We start from the raw sequence: 20257 nt of genomic DNA on the forward strand, positions 1-20257 counted from the left end.
TAGAATCACAAACATAATTTATCATATCTCATAAATTAAATAAATTTGTTTTTTTTTTTTTTTTTTGATAAGTTGCTTAAAATAGCTTATTGAAAAGCAAAATTTTCAACTAGAGCACCGGCCAATCATAGCCTATAGATGTAAGAAATTGCAACAAAGATTTAAAAGTCGTATTTGTTTGTTTTTGTTAGATTTTTCTCCTTAATTATTTGTGCGGATGCCTGTGTAATTAAATATTGGCAACACATGCCATGCATAAAGGGTTTTGTGGATGATATTTAACCACCTGTTCCTTGCACCCAATCTCTCATTCTCATCTTGGACCAACTCAAAGCCACCCCAGTTTGATTTGACAGTCATCTGCCAACTGCCATGGCCCATGACGGTTAATTAGACAATAATGATTCACTCCACCAGTTCATATATACTTCATTATATACCACACACCCTTCGATAAATTTGCATTAATCTTCATCTTCTCTCATTCACAACAATGTCGACAAAAAACACAATTTCACCAGCAGCAGCCAGGTCTCATACCAGGAAATCAAAACCGGATTCTTCATCCAGTGAGTCTCATTTGCTTACTTTTTCTTTCTTTTCTTCATCTTCAGATCTTGTTTCAGAATCTCATTGCTTTCAAACCCTAAAATCATAGTTCTGTAACCAATGCATCATTTCCATCACTGACTTAGAATGTCTCGTTGTCTCTATAGTTATCTTGATCAAGAAATTTATACTAGTCCTCTTTGCGGGGTTCTTTGCATGGGCTTATCAAACAGCTCTTCCACCACCTCCAAAGACTGTAGGATCTCCAGATGGCCCTCCGATTACATCCCCAAGGATTAAACTCCGTGATGGAAGACATTTGTCGTATACAGAGTCAGGCGTTTCAAAAGATAAAGCCAAATATAAACTAATATTCGTCCATGGCTTCAACTTAAATAAGTATCATAACCCTTTTGCAGCCAAAGCTTCACCAGTAAGGATTAACTCCTCCATTAATTCATTTCCCATCTTCCTTTTACAAGTTATAGCTTCTGAGTATACGTAATGATGATTCTTACAGGCTCTTGTTGAAGAACTAGGGGTATACTTTGTTGCAATAGACCGACCCGGTTATGGAGAAAGTGACCCGGACCCTAAACGAACTGTGAAGAGCTTGGCATTTGATATCGAAGAGCTCGCTGATCATTTGAACTTGGGACCAAAGTTCTATGTAGCTGGATACTCAATGGGTGGCCAAATCGTGTGGTCTTGTCTCAAGTACATTCCTCACAGGTCTGATTCAAATCTTGCAACTTTTAAGCATCATATTATATATGGAATTATTGTTGTATAACTGTGCGCACGATAACAGGCTTGCAGGAGCAGTTCTTATTGCTCCAGGCATTAATTACTGGTGGCCTAACCTACCTTCAAATTTAACCAACGAAGCATTTTCAGGACAACTTCCACAGGATCAATGGTCTCTGCGTGTTGCGCACCACCTACCATGGCTGAGCTACTGGTGGAATAGTCAAAAATGGTTTCCTTCTTTTTCTTTTATCGATGAAGTACATGCTGCTCTTTCTTCCTCGGATATAGCAGTTGCATCAAAGCTTTTTGCTGCCATGGATCCAGATCAGGTATACTTCCTCTTGACCACATGTACACTCTTTAATACTATATAACAACTAGTAGGATGAAAGTAGGGACTAAATGTACAGTTATTAAACATATACTTGTTATTATAGCAATCTTAGATACTGAATAAAATATCTAATCTATGCATCAACATTTCAAATTAGACATCTCTAAAAAAAAAAAGACGTTTCTCATACAACTCTTTAGTTGGGTTGAAAACGTAGCTTAAAAGAATGCAAAACTTTTTAGTCGTAATGGGACGAACAAAAAGATTCGATACAATTATGAGATCACGAACAAGACAACCGCAGTCATTGTTTGATGTTTATCCTTTGTCCATGTTTGCTTAATTGCTTTATTTTATGTCCCCACATTCTAAAGTTTATAATTAAATAAGGATGAAATTAATTATTTTGGAATGTTGATGTAGCTGCCAAATGAGTAGCGTGGTTTAGACTTTAGAAACATCACAAGTGGATGTTAAGCCTTTTCACTTCACATGTCATGTGTTTATTATTTGACACATGCATTGTCAGTACGTATAAAACAATATTAAAATTTTCGGAACTCTATGTTTGTGAGAGTTAAATTGATTTTCATACTAATGTTTTACATTTTATAAAACTCCTGTTATATTTAAACTACATACATTTTCAACCAAGTAATTCAATAATCATTTAACTTCGTCACCAATAAATGCCAACATAATATTTCATTTTGGTCGAGTTTAATTCATTTACATATATACATTATGATCGCTCTAGTAAGGTAGGTAGATGCACTTCAAACAACACACTCTCGTTGCTGATTTGGTGTGCAGCGAACACAACACAGACCCTTCTTTACTGTACTTGTCCACCACACCCTGCGTCAAGCTCTTACCGTACCCCTTTTGTGATCGTTGGCATTTTGTGACCAATCAAAATAAATAAAATTAAATAAAATAAACCTGTGGTAAGGTGTGGTATGATATCCACTGATTTTGTGAGGTAAGGGAAAATTATGTGACGATGACGTGACAGTGTAATAATATGATGAGTGCGGTATGACACCTACCAGTGTAAGAACAAAGATGGATGTAATAAGAACAAAGGAGGGCACGTGCCACTAATGCATCTCATATTAATCATATTATAGGGGATAGTTTGATATTATATTTGATTTACTAACAGAGCCCTTAATTATTTTAAATCCGTGCCGTATACTCTCAAACTCAAGTAGAACTAATAATCAACCAATAAAAAAATAATAATAATCAACCAATAAAAAAAATAAAGAAATGGGTAGTGGGGGCGATTGATGGACTAACCTAGCGGAGCAATATTTACTCAAAGGGTCCATTGTTTTTTTTTTTTTTAGTTTTTATATAGTTCATAAAGAAAAATTGGCTGATTAACTTTTAAGTTATGCATTAATTCATGAATCTGTCTTATTTGTTAGATTAGATAGTTGATTTTATTTATAATTTCAATTATTAAATTAGTATAATAATTATTATTGAGTGAATATTGGTTTATTTTTGACAGACAAATGAAAAATACTTCAACAAAATGACATGTTACTGTTCAACTAAAAGAAAAACATCTAATTTGTTTTAGTTTTTTATTTTATTGTTCATTTTATAACGCCTATTGTTGTAATTTGGATAATTTTTCTTATGACCCCTATTAAAGAAATTATACCCATTTTTTCACGACCTGAAAAATTATATTTTATTATCTTTTAGCGCAAGAACATTCAAATTCGAAGTTTTTCAAACATCTAAATACTGTTAACTAATAATCTCATAGAACTCTCTTAATTTAAATGGGGATTATTGTCATAATACTCCATCTTTAAACCCTCTTCTTGAAAAAGACACCCATTTCTTGTAAAATAAAAGGATCAGATTGTTGAAAACCATTTAAAAGATAGATTTTTGTTTGTAAAATCCATTAATCGCTTGCAAAGATAATTTTTTTTTAAATAAATAGTTTAGTGCATATTTTATCTTATTTTATTGATTTTGTCAAATAAAAATACAGGAAAAAGGTATTTCTAATTAATCATATATATAAAAAATAAAATATATTATAATAAGATAATATTCTCAAACTATATAGATTACATGTTATGCATACATGTCCCTTCTAATCTTCAATATGCTCATATCTTTACCAAGACACTCTCATCTTCTCAATTCCCTGAATTTCGTGCCAGGTTGAATGTTGGTCCTATACTCCTATCACTCCCCCTCAAACTGTAGGATGGATTACTATATATTATTATTATTGTTGTTATGTTTGTTTAGCTAACATATACTAATCTGTTATGTATAAAGAATGTTTTAAAAACCGGTTTTTTAGTTGAACCGGTATGGTGACCGGTTTCTGGTTCAACCAGTTTAACCGGTTCGACAGCTGACTAAATCAGTTTCTATAATTTTCATATTTTTTTTTCGTGTTTTTCTATACATACATACATACACAAATCAAGAATTTGATGTCTAAGAGTTCGAATATTAAAATACATATGAAAACAAGTTGTAGATCAATCTAAATACATTAAAATAATACATAACCATAAGTTTTACATCAACCCACGTGCATTAAAAAGAAAAATAAAGTCCTAGAATATAAACTCATCAAAAAACTTCATAACATTTATCATGTGTTTTTATTCAGAAAAATCTTAATAAAAGTGAAAAAACTACCAAAATATATTATGCAAAAGGTTTAAATTCCATGTGTTTTTGTTCAGTTTAACCGGTTCAATTGAATCGGTTCAACCGAATCTTTGGAAAAACCGACCGGTTCGATCCAGTTTAGAAATAGACATAAAACCGGTGATAGTTAAACCGCTTCCTTCTCCGGTTTCCTGTCCAACCGGTTCGAACGGTCGGTTCAAATCGGTTTTTAAAACATTGTGTATAAGCCCATATTGACTTTTGTATCTTGTATTTATACTAAGCATTAATACACATCCTAATTATGGGATAATATCGACCCTAAAAGGATCTCTATACCAAACTATTATAAAAACATTCAACGAAACATCTTTACTTTAACCAAGTTGAGGAAAAAACTCAACCGATACATCTAGTAAATAACAAAGTGAAATCAAGCCTAAAAGTGAAAAATAAATTTAATAAATCACCAAATGAACGAAGAAGGATATTGTTTGCAAAACGTACATGCCTAACTAAAATTGTATTTTTATTCGAATTTATTAGTTATGTGTTGATTATTTAGTGTTAACTTGAATTATACAACATCCCCATTATCATAACCAACCACCAACCACTAGTGTGTCGTTTCCATCATCCCGCCCCCTTTTGTGATGATGTGGCCATTCCCTTTTTCATGAACTATGTGCATGATTTATTTCTATTTGAAATTATGTTTGGAAAAAAAAATGAATTTCAAAAACAAACTCGGAACACTATTTAAAAAGCTAAACATATAATAGTCAATCATAATTTTATAGATTATAAAAAGATTAACAACTTTAAATGTACGAGAAATTCTAAAAAATTAGAAATTGTAATTGGTTTACAAAATTTAACTTTTTCCTATAATATTTTAATTAACAAAAGTTTTATGTTTAGTACTTGAGTTTCAAATTTTTATATTTTAACTGCATAAAAAGTTTTACATAATAAAATTTAGAGAACAAGATTCTTAAATTACAAACCCAAAATTCCCTCTAACTACACACTATGAGAAGTATTCATCTTGTATATACTTACACTACTTCTTTCTTGTGTGTTAAAGCTACAAGCCTGGAATAAACAACCACGACAACAAGGCGAATTCGAGTCACTCCATCGTGACTTAAACATTGGATTTGGAAAATGGGACTTTGATCCAATAGATCTCAAAAACCCATTTCCAAACAATGATGGATCAATTCATATATGGCAGGGTGATGAGGACCTCATTGTGCCTGTGACATTGCAACGTTATATCGCCCATCAACTTACATGGGTCAAGTATCATGAGCTTACTGGCACCGGACACTTGTTACCTTTTGCAGATGGGGTGATTGATTCTATTCTCAAAGAACTTCTTACAAAACAGAATTAGTTTTATTGTAGCTCTTTGTACTCTTAGTTCTTAAATTTGGCATTTCAAAAGAATGATTTGAAAGAAAAAGACAATGATTCAAGTTACAAGTAAACACAAATAATTTTACTAACTTAAGTATCAAGTGACACGTGAAGGTTACAAACTCAACAATGTTTAAGTAAACTTTTTAACTTTACACACTATTTTATGTGGTCGTCTAATTGTCTGTTCAATACTTATCCACTTGATAGAATCAATTTTTTTGGTCTCTCTCTCTCTCTCTCTCTCTCTCTCTCTCTCTCTCTCTCTCTCTCTCTCTCTCTCTCTCTCTCAAAAACCTTACACAAAATCTAGTTAGGCATTCCCTTTTCATGCTAAAGTAGACTTAAGCCCTGTTTGATATACATCTGACCGAGTCAAGTCAGACATTTTTGGCTGACTCGGTCAGCTAAAAGTGTTTGATTAGCAAAATTTCAGTGGCTGACTCGGTCAGCAAGGTCTGAGTGAGAAAGAGATGGAAGGATGGCTGACTCAGAAAGGAATAAAGGTTTTCCAGCACTACCCTTAAAAACTTGGTGTACAACAAATCAAAAAAAGGCAATAGGAATCAAACCTATGGCCTTAGGTTTACAAAGTCATATCTTTTCCACTATGCCAGAAAGTTTTTTGATTATATTTGCTCAAATACTTTATATAATGTGTAACGCTGGTTATTATTATTAGTATTATTATTATTACTAGTATTATTATTATTATTACTATTATTATTAGTATTACTATTATTATTGTTGTTGTTGTTGTTATTATTATTATTATTATCCTTATTATTATTATTATTATTATTATTATTATTATTATTATATCGCATAAAAACAAATAGCACATCAGGGTAAAATAGTCATTTTGCATCGGTCAGCACGTTCAGTAAGATATAAAATCAAACAGTATGATTTCTTACTCAGTCAGAATTTCTTACTCAGACAGACACTTCTCAGTCAGCACTTTCTCAATCAGCAACTATCAAACGGGGCCTTAATATATATATATATATATATATATATATATATATATATATATATATATATATATATATATGGAAAACAAAAAAAACCCTAAAAATCATAAAAATACATAAAAATATACTTAGAGATCACAAATATTTTTTTGACATGTTTTACCTAAAAATCGCAGGTTTATTTACAAAATCGCTGGAAAAAAATAAAAAAATCAATTTTTTTTGGTATTTTTTGTTTTTGTTTTTTTTTTATGGTTTTTTTTTTCAAAAAATAATTTCAGTGAAAATAAAGAAAAAGCTGTGAAAATTCATAATATAAAATCAAAAAAAAGATTTGTGATGTCTAAGTATTTTTTATGTATTTTTATGATTTTTAGGGTTTTTTTTTAGGATTTCTTATTTTCCATAGAACCTAAACCTATATATATATATATATATATATATATATATATATATATATATATATATATATATATATATATATATATTTGCACTATGAGAAAGATCACATTTAGATAGAACTTAAGTTGAAGCAAAAAAATCACAAACTCATCAGAGAAAGTCTTATGGTTGCCAAAGGTTGTAGGTTATAGAATTTTAAAAGATGTCTACATTATCATATCATTAAAAAAACAATGTTTATACAATCATTATAAGATTTACTTTATAAGGGCTAACAACAATGTCATTGATATATTTTAAAAAAAACATATATTTGTAAAGATTTCAAATATATTGTTGTATTCTGTGCAACGCGCGGGTATTCATCTAGTATCAATCTATTTATATCATATCATACTATATTATAAATGAAACTTTTTTTTCTTTCACCACATTCATTTGAAACTCCCAACTCTTCATATTTCCATATAATATATTTAATTTATTAACTTAAATATGTTTTTAGTTGTAAACATTATCATAAATGGAAGACTTTTTGACTTATCAATATGATATACTTAATTTGTTAACTTCAATATATTGTTAAATAGATAACCTACATTAATGTATCAAATAATCTTAAAAATTTAGTGTAAAATTTTATACCTAAAGTAAAAATATTAAATAATGTTTTTTGTTTATAAATTCAATATATACTTTTTAATAGTTAAAAGAAAAAAAACATTAAATATAACAAATATAAAAGAACCTAAATTTATGAATTGAATTAACTAAAAGGTGTCTGAAAACTATATTTTATAAAATACCAAAAATTCAATTCAATAGTTTTTAATCAGACAAACGAGTAAACAACATTCAATTTTAACTGAATTATGATAAACTGATAAACTGGTAATGATTCAAGTTCAACATTCTGATTTTTATTACTGATTTATGTAATGATTCAAGTTCATCATTCAATTATAAACTATTAATCTGAATAACTAATGATAAATTGATAATCGATTACATAATAAACTGATAATGATTCTTGATTCAAAATTACAAATAATCAAATGAGTGCTTGAAGAGTTGTCGCTGCAAGTTGAATGGTTGTTGCCTGTTGAATCATCATCGATCGACGATGATTGATGAACTATGAACGATCAATGCTTCTACTGGGTTGTTGCAATTAGGTATTCTGCGATGAACATATGCGTTCCCTTCTTGCTGAAGCGTTCTCGATTAGGACTAATGGACTATCAGGATTTAGGATGCATGAAAATTTAAGTTGCAATTAAATATACTAAAAAAAAATTGGGGCTACTTAAAAAACCGGGCCGTGTACACTGGCCCTTCTTACCCCCTTCACCACCGACCTTGTACAAAGGTATAACAAATTTAAGTTGTTCGATAGCTTAAAATCCTAAACTGGATCTAGAATCTTTTTTCTTAAACCTGGTGGCATGTGATGGTGGACTGGTGGCGGTGTTTAACAAAAGGTAAAGAGAATAATAGAGGCAGTCAACAATGCAAGGAAACAGGGGATTAGGGCTTTCCGACTGTGTGGGATGAGAGAGAGAGAGATCTTAATTGATAAGAGGACGTGTCTGATGATGTGTCATTTTTTAACTTTAAATATGTTGATTAGGAAGAGATTCACCGGGTGACCCCTTCATTTTTTAAAAATGAATTTTTAAACCCTAAAAGTATTAATTTATACACTTCCAATGCTAAAAAAAAGTCATAAAAGGCCATTTAAACCAATATACGAAACAGTTGGAGTAAAGTAACAATAACCTTTACGAAGTTAATGATTATTATAATAAACGAACTTTTTCTTTTAGTATTTATTATAAGTTGTAAAAGAGATTTATATTTTAAAGAATGGATGATGAAATTAGATATATTTGTTCTTTCAAAAAGTATTTAAATATAAAAACTATTTGTCATGAGATGCAAGAATAAATTGTGTATTAATTTAATAGCTTTGGTTGTTTTCTTTCTTTATTTATTATTATTTTTTTTTTTTGGGGGGGGAGGGGGGGGGGGGGGGGGGGTGATGATGGGGGTTAAAAATTCCTTGTTTGAATTTTTTTTTCTTGTTTGTCTATATGTTTCTAATTTAATATTGGTAACCGTAACACGAAATGTCAAATAAGGTTGGAGGATCTAGAACAACTCAGTTACATAACGTCCACCGGCCGGCTTCTTATAATTCAACCTCATATTAATCTCAATTTGGACCAACGCAAAGATGACCACCAAGACACTATTGCACCATCATCAGCCACAATGATGTGACATATATGGCCATGGCGGTTATATAAGCAACCAACAATTTCGCTCGTATAGTCCAAACACTCACACTTTGCCTTTGCCTTAACCTTCTTCTTCTCTCGTCGACAACAATGTGGGGAAATAAGATGATTTCTCCAACATTAGCCACGTCTTATACCAGGGAATCCAAACCCGATTCTGGTGAGTTTCATTTGCTTAATTTTTCTTTACACCATCTTGATCAGATCTTGTTTCAGAACTCATTGTTTTCATTAATGAACTAAATTCGTAGTTCTGTAACCAAGGTTTCGTTATCATGATCACTGAGTTTGAATGTTTGTTGTATCTAGGGAACTTGAAGAAAGTTCTACTAGTCTTCTGCATGGGGTTCTCTGCATGGGCTTATCAAACAGCTCTTCCACCACCTCTCAAGATGGTGGGATCTCCAGGTGGCCCTTCGATTACATCACCAAGAATAAAGCTTCGTGATGGAAGACATTTGTCGTATATAGAATCAGGTGTTTCGAAAGATACAGCCAAATATAAACTGATATTCATCCATGGCTTCAACTTAAATAAATACCATCACCCATTTTCCGCCACAGCCTCACCAGTACGGAATAATTCTTCCTTTAATTAATTTATATTCCGCCATTGTTTATAAGTTGCAGCTTCTGAGTATATATATACATATATACTGCATTTTTACAGGCTCTTGTTGAAGAACTAGGGGTATACTTTGTTGCAATAGACCGACCCGGTTATGGAGAGAGTGACCCGGACCCTAAACGAACTGTGAAGAGCTTGGCATTTGATATCGAAGAAGTCGCTGATCATTTGAACTTGGGACCAAAGTTCTATGTAGCTGGATACTCTATGGGTGGTCAAGTCGTCTGGTCTTGTCTCAAGTATATCCGTCACAGGTTTGATTCAAATCTTGCAACTTTTCAAGCTTCATATATAAATAATCACATTATATTTGTAGAACTATATGTTATATATATGATCTATCTTGTAACATTAACAGGCTTTCAGGAGCTGTTCTTATTGCTCCAGCCGTTAATTACTGGTGGCCTCACTTACCTTTAAACTTAACGAACGAAGCATTTTCACGGCAACTTCCACAGGATCAGTGGTCTCTGCGTGTTGCGCACTACCTACCATGGCTTAGTTATTGGTGGAACACTCAAAAATGGTTTCCTTCTTTTTCTATAATCGATGGAAACCATGCTGTTCTTTCTCCCCCAGATATAGAAGCTTCATCAAAGCTATTTGGTGGCATGAATCGTGATCAGGTATATATACTTCCGTTTTCAAGTCTTTAATTAATAATCTTATATTATATATGTACACGACTAGAATGGCATGCAGTAGGGACTAGAGAATAAACAGTCAAACAAATTAATAAATGTCTATCAGTCATCCCAATGTATTGAAATCAATGAGTTAATTTAGTGGATTGTGACATATCATTATATATTTCATAGGAAGATATACAACTTTATTATTTCTTTCCAACAATCTTATAATAGGTTAACTTCTACAAAGTTCAGGACAACATATTTAAATATTTATTTTGGAATTAGAAGTCGTTTATTTTTTTCTTATCGACTATTAAACTTCAAATCTAATGCATACCAATATCGCATCTCATAATATTATATGCGTTATCCATTGAATACAACTAAGATTATCATCTCATTCAACTCTCTTGTTAAGCTCTACATTGTAGATGTTCTGAGGATCACGAACATTAGTAGTTCGACGACTTAATTAATCATTATTTTCATAAACACACTAGATGTTAGATTTTGAGTTTTAAGTATATCAATAATAACTTAAATAAATATTGGATCGTGTTTTATATGTATACTTTTAAAAATTTGTGATTTCAAATTTATTGCACTCGGTATCACGAAATCTGATTTGAGATAAACCAAGAACAATTGATTTGAAATTCATGCCTCTTCCAAATCCAAAACACAGAATATACCTTTCCGTTTGAGTTTTTTCAGAGAGAGACACTAAGTTGCATAGAAGACAATTTCCAGTTATTATAAGTTCTAACATTTGCATGCATCATCGATCTTTCTTTTATACATGGAAGATGGCGGTTAAGGGTGGCTCTGCCCCGTGGACTCGGACCCCGCGCTGCCCCTAGACCCCTATATTCTCACGTCCATATTTATTACTCAGAGTATACACCCCGCATTTCTAGTCTCGGTGAGTAAATTGAACTCCCCTGCCTAGTAATACTAACTACACTAAAATATATTGATAACACTAAAATCACCAACACTAACTGGGTTTGAACTTTAAAGATGTCAATTAATGAAATAAAACCTTTTTCTCAGCATATTAGGAACAAAAAGATCCATAGTAAGGATAACATTAGGCTTAGGGGAGCGGGAAGGCAATCGACACCACGGTGGGAAGCTCAACAAACATGATCCCACCATGGTGGCATGATGAGGAAAGAGAAAAAGACAATGAGTTGTTGGGGAGAGAGAGAGAGAGAGAGAGATTTTATGTGTGTGTATTGAATCTTATAATTTCCAATTTTCTTGTTCATATCTTCTCCGTTTCCATGGCACCACTCCCTCTTTTCTTTTTCTTGTCATGGCAAATTAAAATATAGCTTATGTGGAGCTTAAGTGGTCATGACAAGAATGGAACCCTTTAGACGAATTTTTTGACGGAAAGTGCAGCCAAAAATGATTTTCTTTTTTTTCGTTCTGTTTTTTTTTTTTTTTTTTTTTTTTTTTTTTTTTTTTTTTCCTTGTAACCCTTAAAAAAATTATACAACTACTAATATTTCTTTCTACGTCCACCACGGATTGTTTGTTAACTTTTACGTAAAACAATATAAAAATGCATCAACTATGTCCAAGTAGTAATCTGCTTTACCCCAAATCCGTATAAAATGACGTTTAAATGGAAATTACAATTATACAATTCAATTCTGATTTTAAATCACTAAATGAAACAAAGTCCACGGTTCAAACTTCAAAGGTAGTTTTTCCCAAACTTTATTACGTACTTAATTACCATTTCAATTTTTATTTGGAACTGATAAGTTATGATGAGAAATGATTTTGAATTTTTGACATCAAAATTTCGCATTATTCAATGTATACTGCATCACAAGGAACCAATGGTAATGGGCTAACTGGACCAAACATGGCCCGTGTGTAGAGGTGCACAAACCGGATCCAGATTTTTTATATTTGAATATAAATCCAAACCAGATTTTTCAATATTCGGTTATAAAATATCCGGTCCAGAAAAATCTGATCCTCTGTATTTGAATCGGATACATTGAAAATTTGAATCCAAATTTGGGGATCATATTTTATCCGAAAAAAATCTGATAACTTAGACCCAAAATCCGAATAAAAAACCACTGGGAAACTAGATACAACGAAATAGAAGCATTAAAACACATTCAACAATGAAAAGAAAATTTCAAATTACTTTATATATTTCAACAAGAACACAAACTCTAATGCTACTATAACTTAAACACACATTTATAATATGTGTATACTAATGCTACTCCTCTTCTTTGTGTGTGTTAAAGCTACAAGCCATGCAATCACAACCAAGACAACAAGGCGAATTTGAATCACTCCATCGTGACTTGAACATTGGATTTGGAAAGTGGGATTTTGATCCAATGGATCTTGAAAACCCGTTTCCAAACAACAATGGATCCGTTCATTTATGGCAGGGTGAAAAAGACCTCATTGTCCCTGTGACACTACAACGTTATATAGCGCATCAACTCCCATGGATCAAGTACCATGAACTCACTAACACTGGACACTTCATAGCCTTCGCAGATGGTGTGATTGATTCTATTCTCAAAGAACTTCTCACCAAAAAGAATTAGTTTTTACTATTCGTTCTTTGTACTCTTACCTGTTACATTTGATATTTTAATAAGATTGTATTGAAAAGAAGAGAATGATTCATGTTACATATAACACATATAATTATAATGCATTGATGCTAATAAATGTTTACAAAAAAACCTGATTAAAGTAAACTTTCTAAAGCTGTTCAATGAAACAAAGAAATCTAAAGAGTAATTAAAGATCTTCCCAGACTTTGAAATCGGAATTGGAGTTGTTGTGTTGGTTAACACAATCTTGGCATCCGATTATGAATGTTGTTCGAGTGGAATCCATGTTTACCAAAGCATGAGCAGTTCCTGATGGGCTAACAGCAACTGCTACATCATCTGCAGTGAGAGTTACTTGAGCGAAACCTTTTCCAAGTGCAGTATTTTCCAATCTGAACATTGTTCGAGCTCCCCAAATCAAGAACGTTTCATTGCATGTATGGTGTCGATGATTTCCCCTCAAACCACCGGGTTTGATTTCGCCGACATGAATTGAAGCACAAATTAGAGCTCCACCTGGAATTCGAGAGTTTAGTGCGATTGAAACGGGGTCGAGCATCCAGCCACGGTTGTCTTTGGTTATCGGCGATGGGAACCCAGAAGAGAATCGGATGATATTGGCGTCATGATCTTCATCGTTGTCGAATGAGAATCTTCTGATATTGATATTGGTATTGGATGGGTTTAATGGGAATTGTGAATTCCGCTGTTGGATTCTGAGGAAGACCCAGGTTAGGATTAGGAAGATTGATAGCAAAAAGGGGAAAGCTTGTGGCTTTTTTAAGAAGAATTTCAATCTTGAGAGTCTTGCTGCTAAGGTTTGTGATTGAAGGGGGATGTTGATTTCAGTGTTGAAAATTGGAATTTCTGTGCTACTTGGGTATGAAATTCTTCTAGGGTTTGCCATTATTTGATGGATCGACATCGTTTGCCCATTGGATCTTCCCCATTTATGTGTATCGCCATCTCCCGCGCTCTACGATGCATCTTAGGGGTAAATATACAAATGGTGCCTAAACTATGGTCAAAATGTATGAAGAGTCCTTTAACAATTAATTAATATTTAATAAATTTGTCCCAAAATCCATTGTCGACACAAAAACCTTATAAGTTTGTAAAAAATGAACGGTGTCGCCCTGAGTACACATTTATGTGTGGTAAAGTCTAATGGTTGGAAAGCTTTAGTCAAAATTACTTTTTATAACCGGATTACCATAGTCTTGTTAGACCACAACAAACATAGTTTTTAGATTAGTAGGATGCCAAATAAGCAAACACTCACACTTACCAAGTTAAAATCTTTTCCATACATATTCATCGTCTCTATGATTGTTCATCACCTACTACACATGAAGCAAACACACTCACAAGGTACTAGTGAGGTGCCAAATTTAAGCCTTCACCATCTTCTCCCTATGATGAAAACCAAACTTAGAAAATCCAAAACCCCTTACTATAGAAACGTGGGGAAAATGAGACAAAAACAATCAAGCTTAGAGAAATGGATCGTGTTGGCAGCGACATAAACCATGGTTTTTACCAAATGGTCGGGAGCACAAGTCACCAGGTCTTTCCACATCTATTTTCACTGAAATATGTCAAAACCATTCATTTTTTGTTCCTCCCATGTTTGGTACACTAAGGAGATGATGAACATGGATTCAGAGAAGTTCTACTAGTTTTGCTGGTGTGTATTTCCTTCCTTTGAGGCATTGAATCCAAGAACATAAATCAAGATCACAAGATAAGGACTCAAGGGTCTCTTTCTCGTGATCACGAGTTCTTTGGTGTAGAAGTGTAGCCTAATATGAATACATATTTAATACAAATAGAATTATAGCCAAAACTAAAAACGTTGACTTGGTTCAATGAATGGAAATATAGCCTGATGCACTAAAGGTCTCGAGCTCGAGACTTACAACCAACATTTTCATCAACTCTTTATCTATGGCTGCCACATCAGCAGCTAAGGCTTGGTCAGCAAGAATTTGGTAGCCTCATGGCATGGTAACCTACTACGGAAATGAAAACCTGATAATTGCTAAATGTGCAAAAACCTTAGCAACGTTTTGTGCTTTGCACACATAAAAATGATTTTTAGGTAAACCACTAAAAATGTCAAACTTAAGGGATTTTTTGTCATTATCCCTTTTTTATAATAGTAAAAAAATTAAAATTGAAGCTTGAAACAACATTAAGACATAGAGTCACGTAAAAGAACATTCATCAAAAAATGTTCATCGGAAATCCGTTGGTAATTACCAACAAATAAGTTGGTAAAATTGTCTAAACAATTTGCCCGTATGTTTTTCGACGAAGTGTAAAATAGCTTATGGTATTGTTCAATTTAAATATTTTTTGAAGTTTGAATTGATGTGTCTAGCATATTATCTATGCTCGGCTGATGGAACCCTAAATTTTGAACAACTTCTAAAAGTCCCTGATCACATAACAAAAAACTGTTAATTAATTTATTAGAGAAACCAACTTAAAGAAGATAAAATGATATACATTGCGTTGGTCTGATATGAGGGTTAATCTATGTTCATCTCCCTTTCCAATGTCATACATACATCATCCATGAAGAGATCAAGAAACCACTTCCATGTTTCTTTCTTTTCCATTAATACCACTGCCCAAGGGTAGATGTGATAGTTTGAATCTTGACCCACTACCAAAAGAAGTTATCTTCTACAAATACCCTTCAAAAATATCTGTAAACTCCTATAACCTTACTACAATCTTCAATCCACCAGTCCCTTACTCCCTTAAAACAAACATATAACTTTCCTCCTAATCTCTTTACCCTAACTCTATAGTATGGCATAATAATCTTTAAGAGTGCCCTTTATCTCATGTAAACCAAATTTCTAGAATTTCTCCATTGACCAACACTTCCAACCAAGTTAAAATGATTATACTCTTCAACTCTCATTTATTTTAACTCATTTTGGGTCAACAAAAATTTCATTGATAAAATGATTTGCAATCTATCCATAAGTAAGTATGGAACCACGCTTGAAACTTCTTGAACAATAATGAACATCATGTAAGGACTTAATCTTAAAAGACATTTCTTCACTAATCCATGAAGCCTAAAGTCTAAAAGGGCAACATGGATTCTTGTTCATTTTAAAACACCTAAAAAACAACATATTCTTATCAGTATTTTCATTCCATAAGTTGTATCCATGAACTACTATAAAATTACTTGACATTTATTTCATCACATTTAGGGTTTGAGAACTTCTTACCTAAAATAAGGACCGTTTATTCCATTCTCATTTCTCATCATATACTACACACATAGGTGTTTAATTGTCTTTACCTTTATTTTCATGACTATATATTGACTTCAGGATCTATGGTTTTCCGACTTGATTTACCATATAGCTTGTTTAAAATTGCATCCCCAATTGTCTTGTCGAATAATGTAACCTCTTCACTATTCTCATGATCATATTAAAAAGGATCAGACAACTGTGAATCTTTATATATATATATATATATATATATATATATATATATATATCATCTGCTTCATATTAAAATGTTGATAGTTCCTCCTCAACCCAGTCAAGTATGGGTTCATTTTGGTGCTAAACATGTCATCAAACATCTCCATGAAAGTGATTTTAATCAACATCATTGTTCGATCTCTTTATAGCACTGGAAAAGATTACATTGTTGGGGCAATAATATTACACATCCTTACAAATCTCTTTAGTTAAATATTCAAGAAATCCCACAAGCTCCATAAAGACCATCAAACTGAAATCAAAATCTAGATGCTTTACGAGGCTCAAAATACACAAGAGGTTTATGAACAAACATACCTTTATAGTGAACATTCATGACCAATAAGTTACTTGGAGATGTATTTAAAGCCATAAGCCCATAATCTTTCAATTATCTAGTAACTCTTGATGATTACAATGATCAATTTCATTATAGTTTAAGATTTAATGTGATTAAACCCTAATTGACTGTAAGGATTGGGTTTTGGGTGTAAGTCGATTGTCTTCCACGTAATGAGCCATGTAGTACTTGGATATGATTTGGGAGATGAACTTGGTAATATGGGATATTCACTATAAGAAACTACCCATATATCGACGACTTTTACAACCCTTATGTTGACGGCAAGTCATTGGGAAAGCCAATACCGACGACTTGTCGTCGGTAAGAAGTCATCGTCATAGTCTCGTTGGCGGAAGTGGAAATAGTCGTCGGGATTTATGTGTCGGGATAGATACCCCTATACCGACGACAATTCCTCTCCAAAGGCTCCGTCGTAACTGATTTTTGAGAAAAAAAATATAATGTTTTATTATTTACTTTTACCGACGACATGTCATCGGTATATATTATACCTATTCCAATGACATGTCATTAGTAAAAGTGTCTACCTGTTTTTATCGATTGAGTTATGGAGACGGCATGTCATCGGTCTAGGTCAAAACCGTTTTTACAGTTAAGACCTATGTCGATGACATGTCGTCGGTATAGCCAAAAAAATTTAATATTATTCACAGATTCTATAAAATAAGAAACCTTTTTTTTTAAAACAAATCCAAAAAATATGCATCATAATGTCATAACAAACCAAAATAACAATTCAATACTTAAAGTCTACTACATACGAAAATAACAAAAAAAAAAAAAACAAGTCTTCAACAAACATTGTTCAAAATAACACAAAACATCAATCACATAATCTTCATCCATCTCATCGGTCTCCTTGGTTAGTTCGGGGGTATTTCGTGGAAACACATTGGGATTGAATTGAAATATTGAAATTGGTGGTGGTTGGAAGTTAGAAATTACGGTTGACAATGAGTCGTTATACCCTTTTTGCAATTGTTGCAAGTATGTTCCATTGGTTGGTTAATCCATCAAATTGGGTATCATTCAGATTTTGATATAGGGATTTAGAAAATATGGAAGGAGGTTCATTTGGAAGAAATATTTTAAAACCGGTTTTTTAATTGAACCAGTGTGGTGATCTATTTCCGGTTTAACCAGTTCGACCACCGGGTCAACCGATTTCTATAACTTTCATATTTTTTTTCCTATATTCCTATACACACATACATATTATATAAATACATAAATCAATAATTTGACGTCCATAAGTTCAAACGTTAAAGATACACATAAACCAATTTGTAAATCAATCAAAATACATTGAAAAACAAATAACCACATGCTTTACTGTAACATCCCCGAATTCACGGTCATTTTAAAAAATTTATTTATGCTTATTTAAAAATCAAAGTATCCATTTTAAAGAATAATATTGCGGAATTTGTTCCCATAAAACATGATAAAGATATTATCAAAGTATTTCCGAAGATATGTATTTTGTTTATATTAAAACATTGAGATGTCATCGTCAATACATAAACATAAGCATAAACAAACCTTACAATCATTTACACTCATGATTTACATCTTCGTTAATCTCTCAGAGTAATGTAGTTTCGTATAGACACCTATGATACAAATAAACTGAGTGGGTCAGGTTGGAAAACCTGGTGAGTACATAGGTTTTTCAGCCTACAATAATATAATTCTTATATTTAATCATCAAACAATTAACCCAACTCGCCATCCCCATTATCTTCTTTATTCTTACGGATCTACCCTAAGAATCATCTATCCTTAATTCATTCATTCCTAAGGATTGTCCTAAGGAATAGGCACGAAGTCCATTGCTGCCAGGGTTTATCTAACAGGCACTAAGTCCATAGCTGTCGACGTTATATATTAGGCACTAAGTCCATAGCTGCCAATATTCATCTATAGAGCACTAAATCTATAGCTACCAACGTTCATTTGTAATGCACTAAGTCCATAGCTGCCAGGGTTTTTAGAGTACATTTTGTGAACACGTAGCTCAAAAACACCTACAGGTTGTAAGCCTGCTAGCATTCCACTGGACTGTCTAGAAAAAGTCTGTGGTCGTCATCTATACTCTGCTAGATGACTGGATCATTGTTAAGGTTAAGGCTTCTCATCATCTTTCACCTCTCAACATCTATATAATTTTTCATCTCCTCTTTCATCTACCCATCTTTACTCATCATATTTATAGGTATAAAATACATATACGGTTTAAATCACATAAAACATGTATATATATATCGTTCATCTAACATAGATATCAGGAACACAGATAATAAGCACATATAGCATTTATTAATATTAAATAATTCATATCTATGTGTAAGATGAAAGTAACAATGCACTCACTTGTTAAAGTAATGACTTGAAATTCGGACAGCGCTTCACTTTTTGCGACAACCGTCAATTTTCCGATCAAGTCAAAGTCAAATAAAGCCAACAGGTCAAACCGGTCAACTCATCTAACCCTTGTATATTAGGGTTTACATTATGTTACTATCATACAACTCACTATTTTAATAAGAAGTCATCACTTGGAAAGTTCATTCGTTCAAAAATTCTAAACCCTAGTCGGGGTAAGTGATGAAACTTGTGACAACCCGAAATTTCCATTCTGAACAAACCATATCAATCCAATAGAAGTTAGAACAGTTACAGTGAAATCCCAAACTTCGAGTATAAGTTTGGCAGTTTTTCAGGATTTACACTTAAAGAGATATCAGGAGAGTGGATGCACTAGGGTTTTGTGCAACACTGTTATTCCAATACTCTAAGATATTAGAGTTCATTCCGGGAATAAAAATATTTTCTACCAAAAATATCTCAGGACTATAAATAGAATTTTGAACCAAATTGGTTCATTAGTTACATTTCCAACTAGAGAAAAGCCATTTTCTCTCTCACGGATCTTCGGGTTTTTATCCCAAATTATGAGTACTTCGATCTAGTTATGTTATATAGATTAGATTGTGTTTAGAAACATCAATTTCATAACAAAACAACTAGATTCGGGAGTTTACCCCCCAAGAACGTTCTTGGAGAGTAAACTCCAACATATGGCTTAAATGCTACCTAGTCCTTTCCCCGTGATTTGTAACT

The 20257-nt window shown here is 32.6% G+C and overlaps 3 protein-coding genes across 3 annotated transcripts; 2 read left to right on the plus strand and 1 right to left on the minus strand.

Annotated features, from left to right (window-relative positions):
* The first annotated feature begins 410 nt into the window (after positions 1-410).
* LOC145057954 (uncharacterized) lies at positions 411-6009 on the plus strand. The gene is made up of 5 exons (XM_079005868.1): positions 411-569; positions 717-982; positions 1070-1281; positions 1361-1628; positions 5379-6009. The coding sequence occupies exons 1-5, from the start codon at positions 494-496 to the stop codon at positions 5688-5690; spliced, it is 1134 nt and encodes a 377-aa protein (XP_078861994.1). The 5' UTR covers positions 411-493; the 3' UTR covers positions 5691-6009.
* Positions 6010-9165: 3156 nt separating this feature from the next.
* LOC145058454 (uncharacterized) lies at positions 9166-13246 on the plus strand. Its single transcript, XM_079006359.1, has 5 exons — positions 9166-9549; positions 9699-9961; positions 10060-10271; positions 10376-10643; positions 12929-13246. Exons 1-5 carry the CDS (start codon positions 9480-9482, stop codon positions 13238-13240), a joined length of 1125 nt encoding a protein of 374 aa, XP_078862485.1. The 5' UTR covers positions 9166-9479; the 3' UTR covers positions 13241-13246.
* Positions 13247-13277: 31 nt separating this feature from the next.
* Positions 13278-14240, minus strand: LOC145058455 (RmlC-type cupin). The gene has a single exon (XM_079006360.1). It carries the CDS (start codon positions 14175-14177, stop codon positions 13440-13442), a length of 738 nt encoding a protein of 245 aa, XP_078862486.1. The 5' UTR covers positions 14178-14240; the 3' UTR covers positions 13278-13439.
* Positions 14241-20257: the final 6017 nt, after the last annotated feature.

Source organism: Lactuca serriola, chromosome 6 (assembly GCF_051521515.1).
Source record: "Lactuca serriola cultivar US96UC23 chromosome 6, Lser_US96UC23_V15, whole genome shotgun sequence".
Taxonomy (NCBI): domain Eukaryota; kingdom Viridiplantae; phylum Streptophyta; class Magnoliopsida; order Asterales; family Asteraceae; genus Lactuca; species Lactuca serriola.

Excerpts from the sequence above, each read along its gene's own strand:
- LOC145057954 (XM_079005868.1), top strand. The coding sequence starts at position 494 with ATGTCGACAAAAAACACAATTTCACCAGCAGCAGCCAGGTCTCATACC. Across the intron at positions 983-1,069 it reads TTGCAGCCAAAGCTTCACCA|GCTCTTGTTGAAGAACTAGG; the intron begins GTAAGGATTAAC and ends TGATTCTTACAG. Across the intron at positions 1,629-5,378 it reads CTGCCATGGATCCAGATCAG|CTACAAGCCTGGAATAAACA; the intron begins GTATACTTCCTC and ends TGTGTGTTAAAG.
- LOC145058454 (XM_079006359.1), top strand. The coding sequence starts at position 9,480 with ATGTGGGGAAATAAGATGATTTCTCCAACATTAGCCACGTCTTATACC. Across the intron at positions 9,550-9,698 it reads GGAATCCAAACCCGATTCTG|GGAACTTGAAGAAAGTTCTA; the intron begins GTGAGTTTCATT and ends TGTTGTATCTAG. Across the intron at positions 9,962-10,059 it reads TTTCCGCCACAGCCTCACCA|GCTCTTGTTGAAGAACTAGG; the intron begins GTACGGAATAAT and ends GCATTTTTACAG.
- LOC145058455 (XM_079006360.1), bottom strand. The coding sequence starts at position 14,177 with ATGTCGATCCATCAAATAATGGCAAACCCTAGAAGAATTTCATACCCA.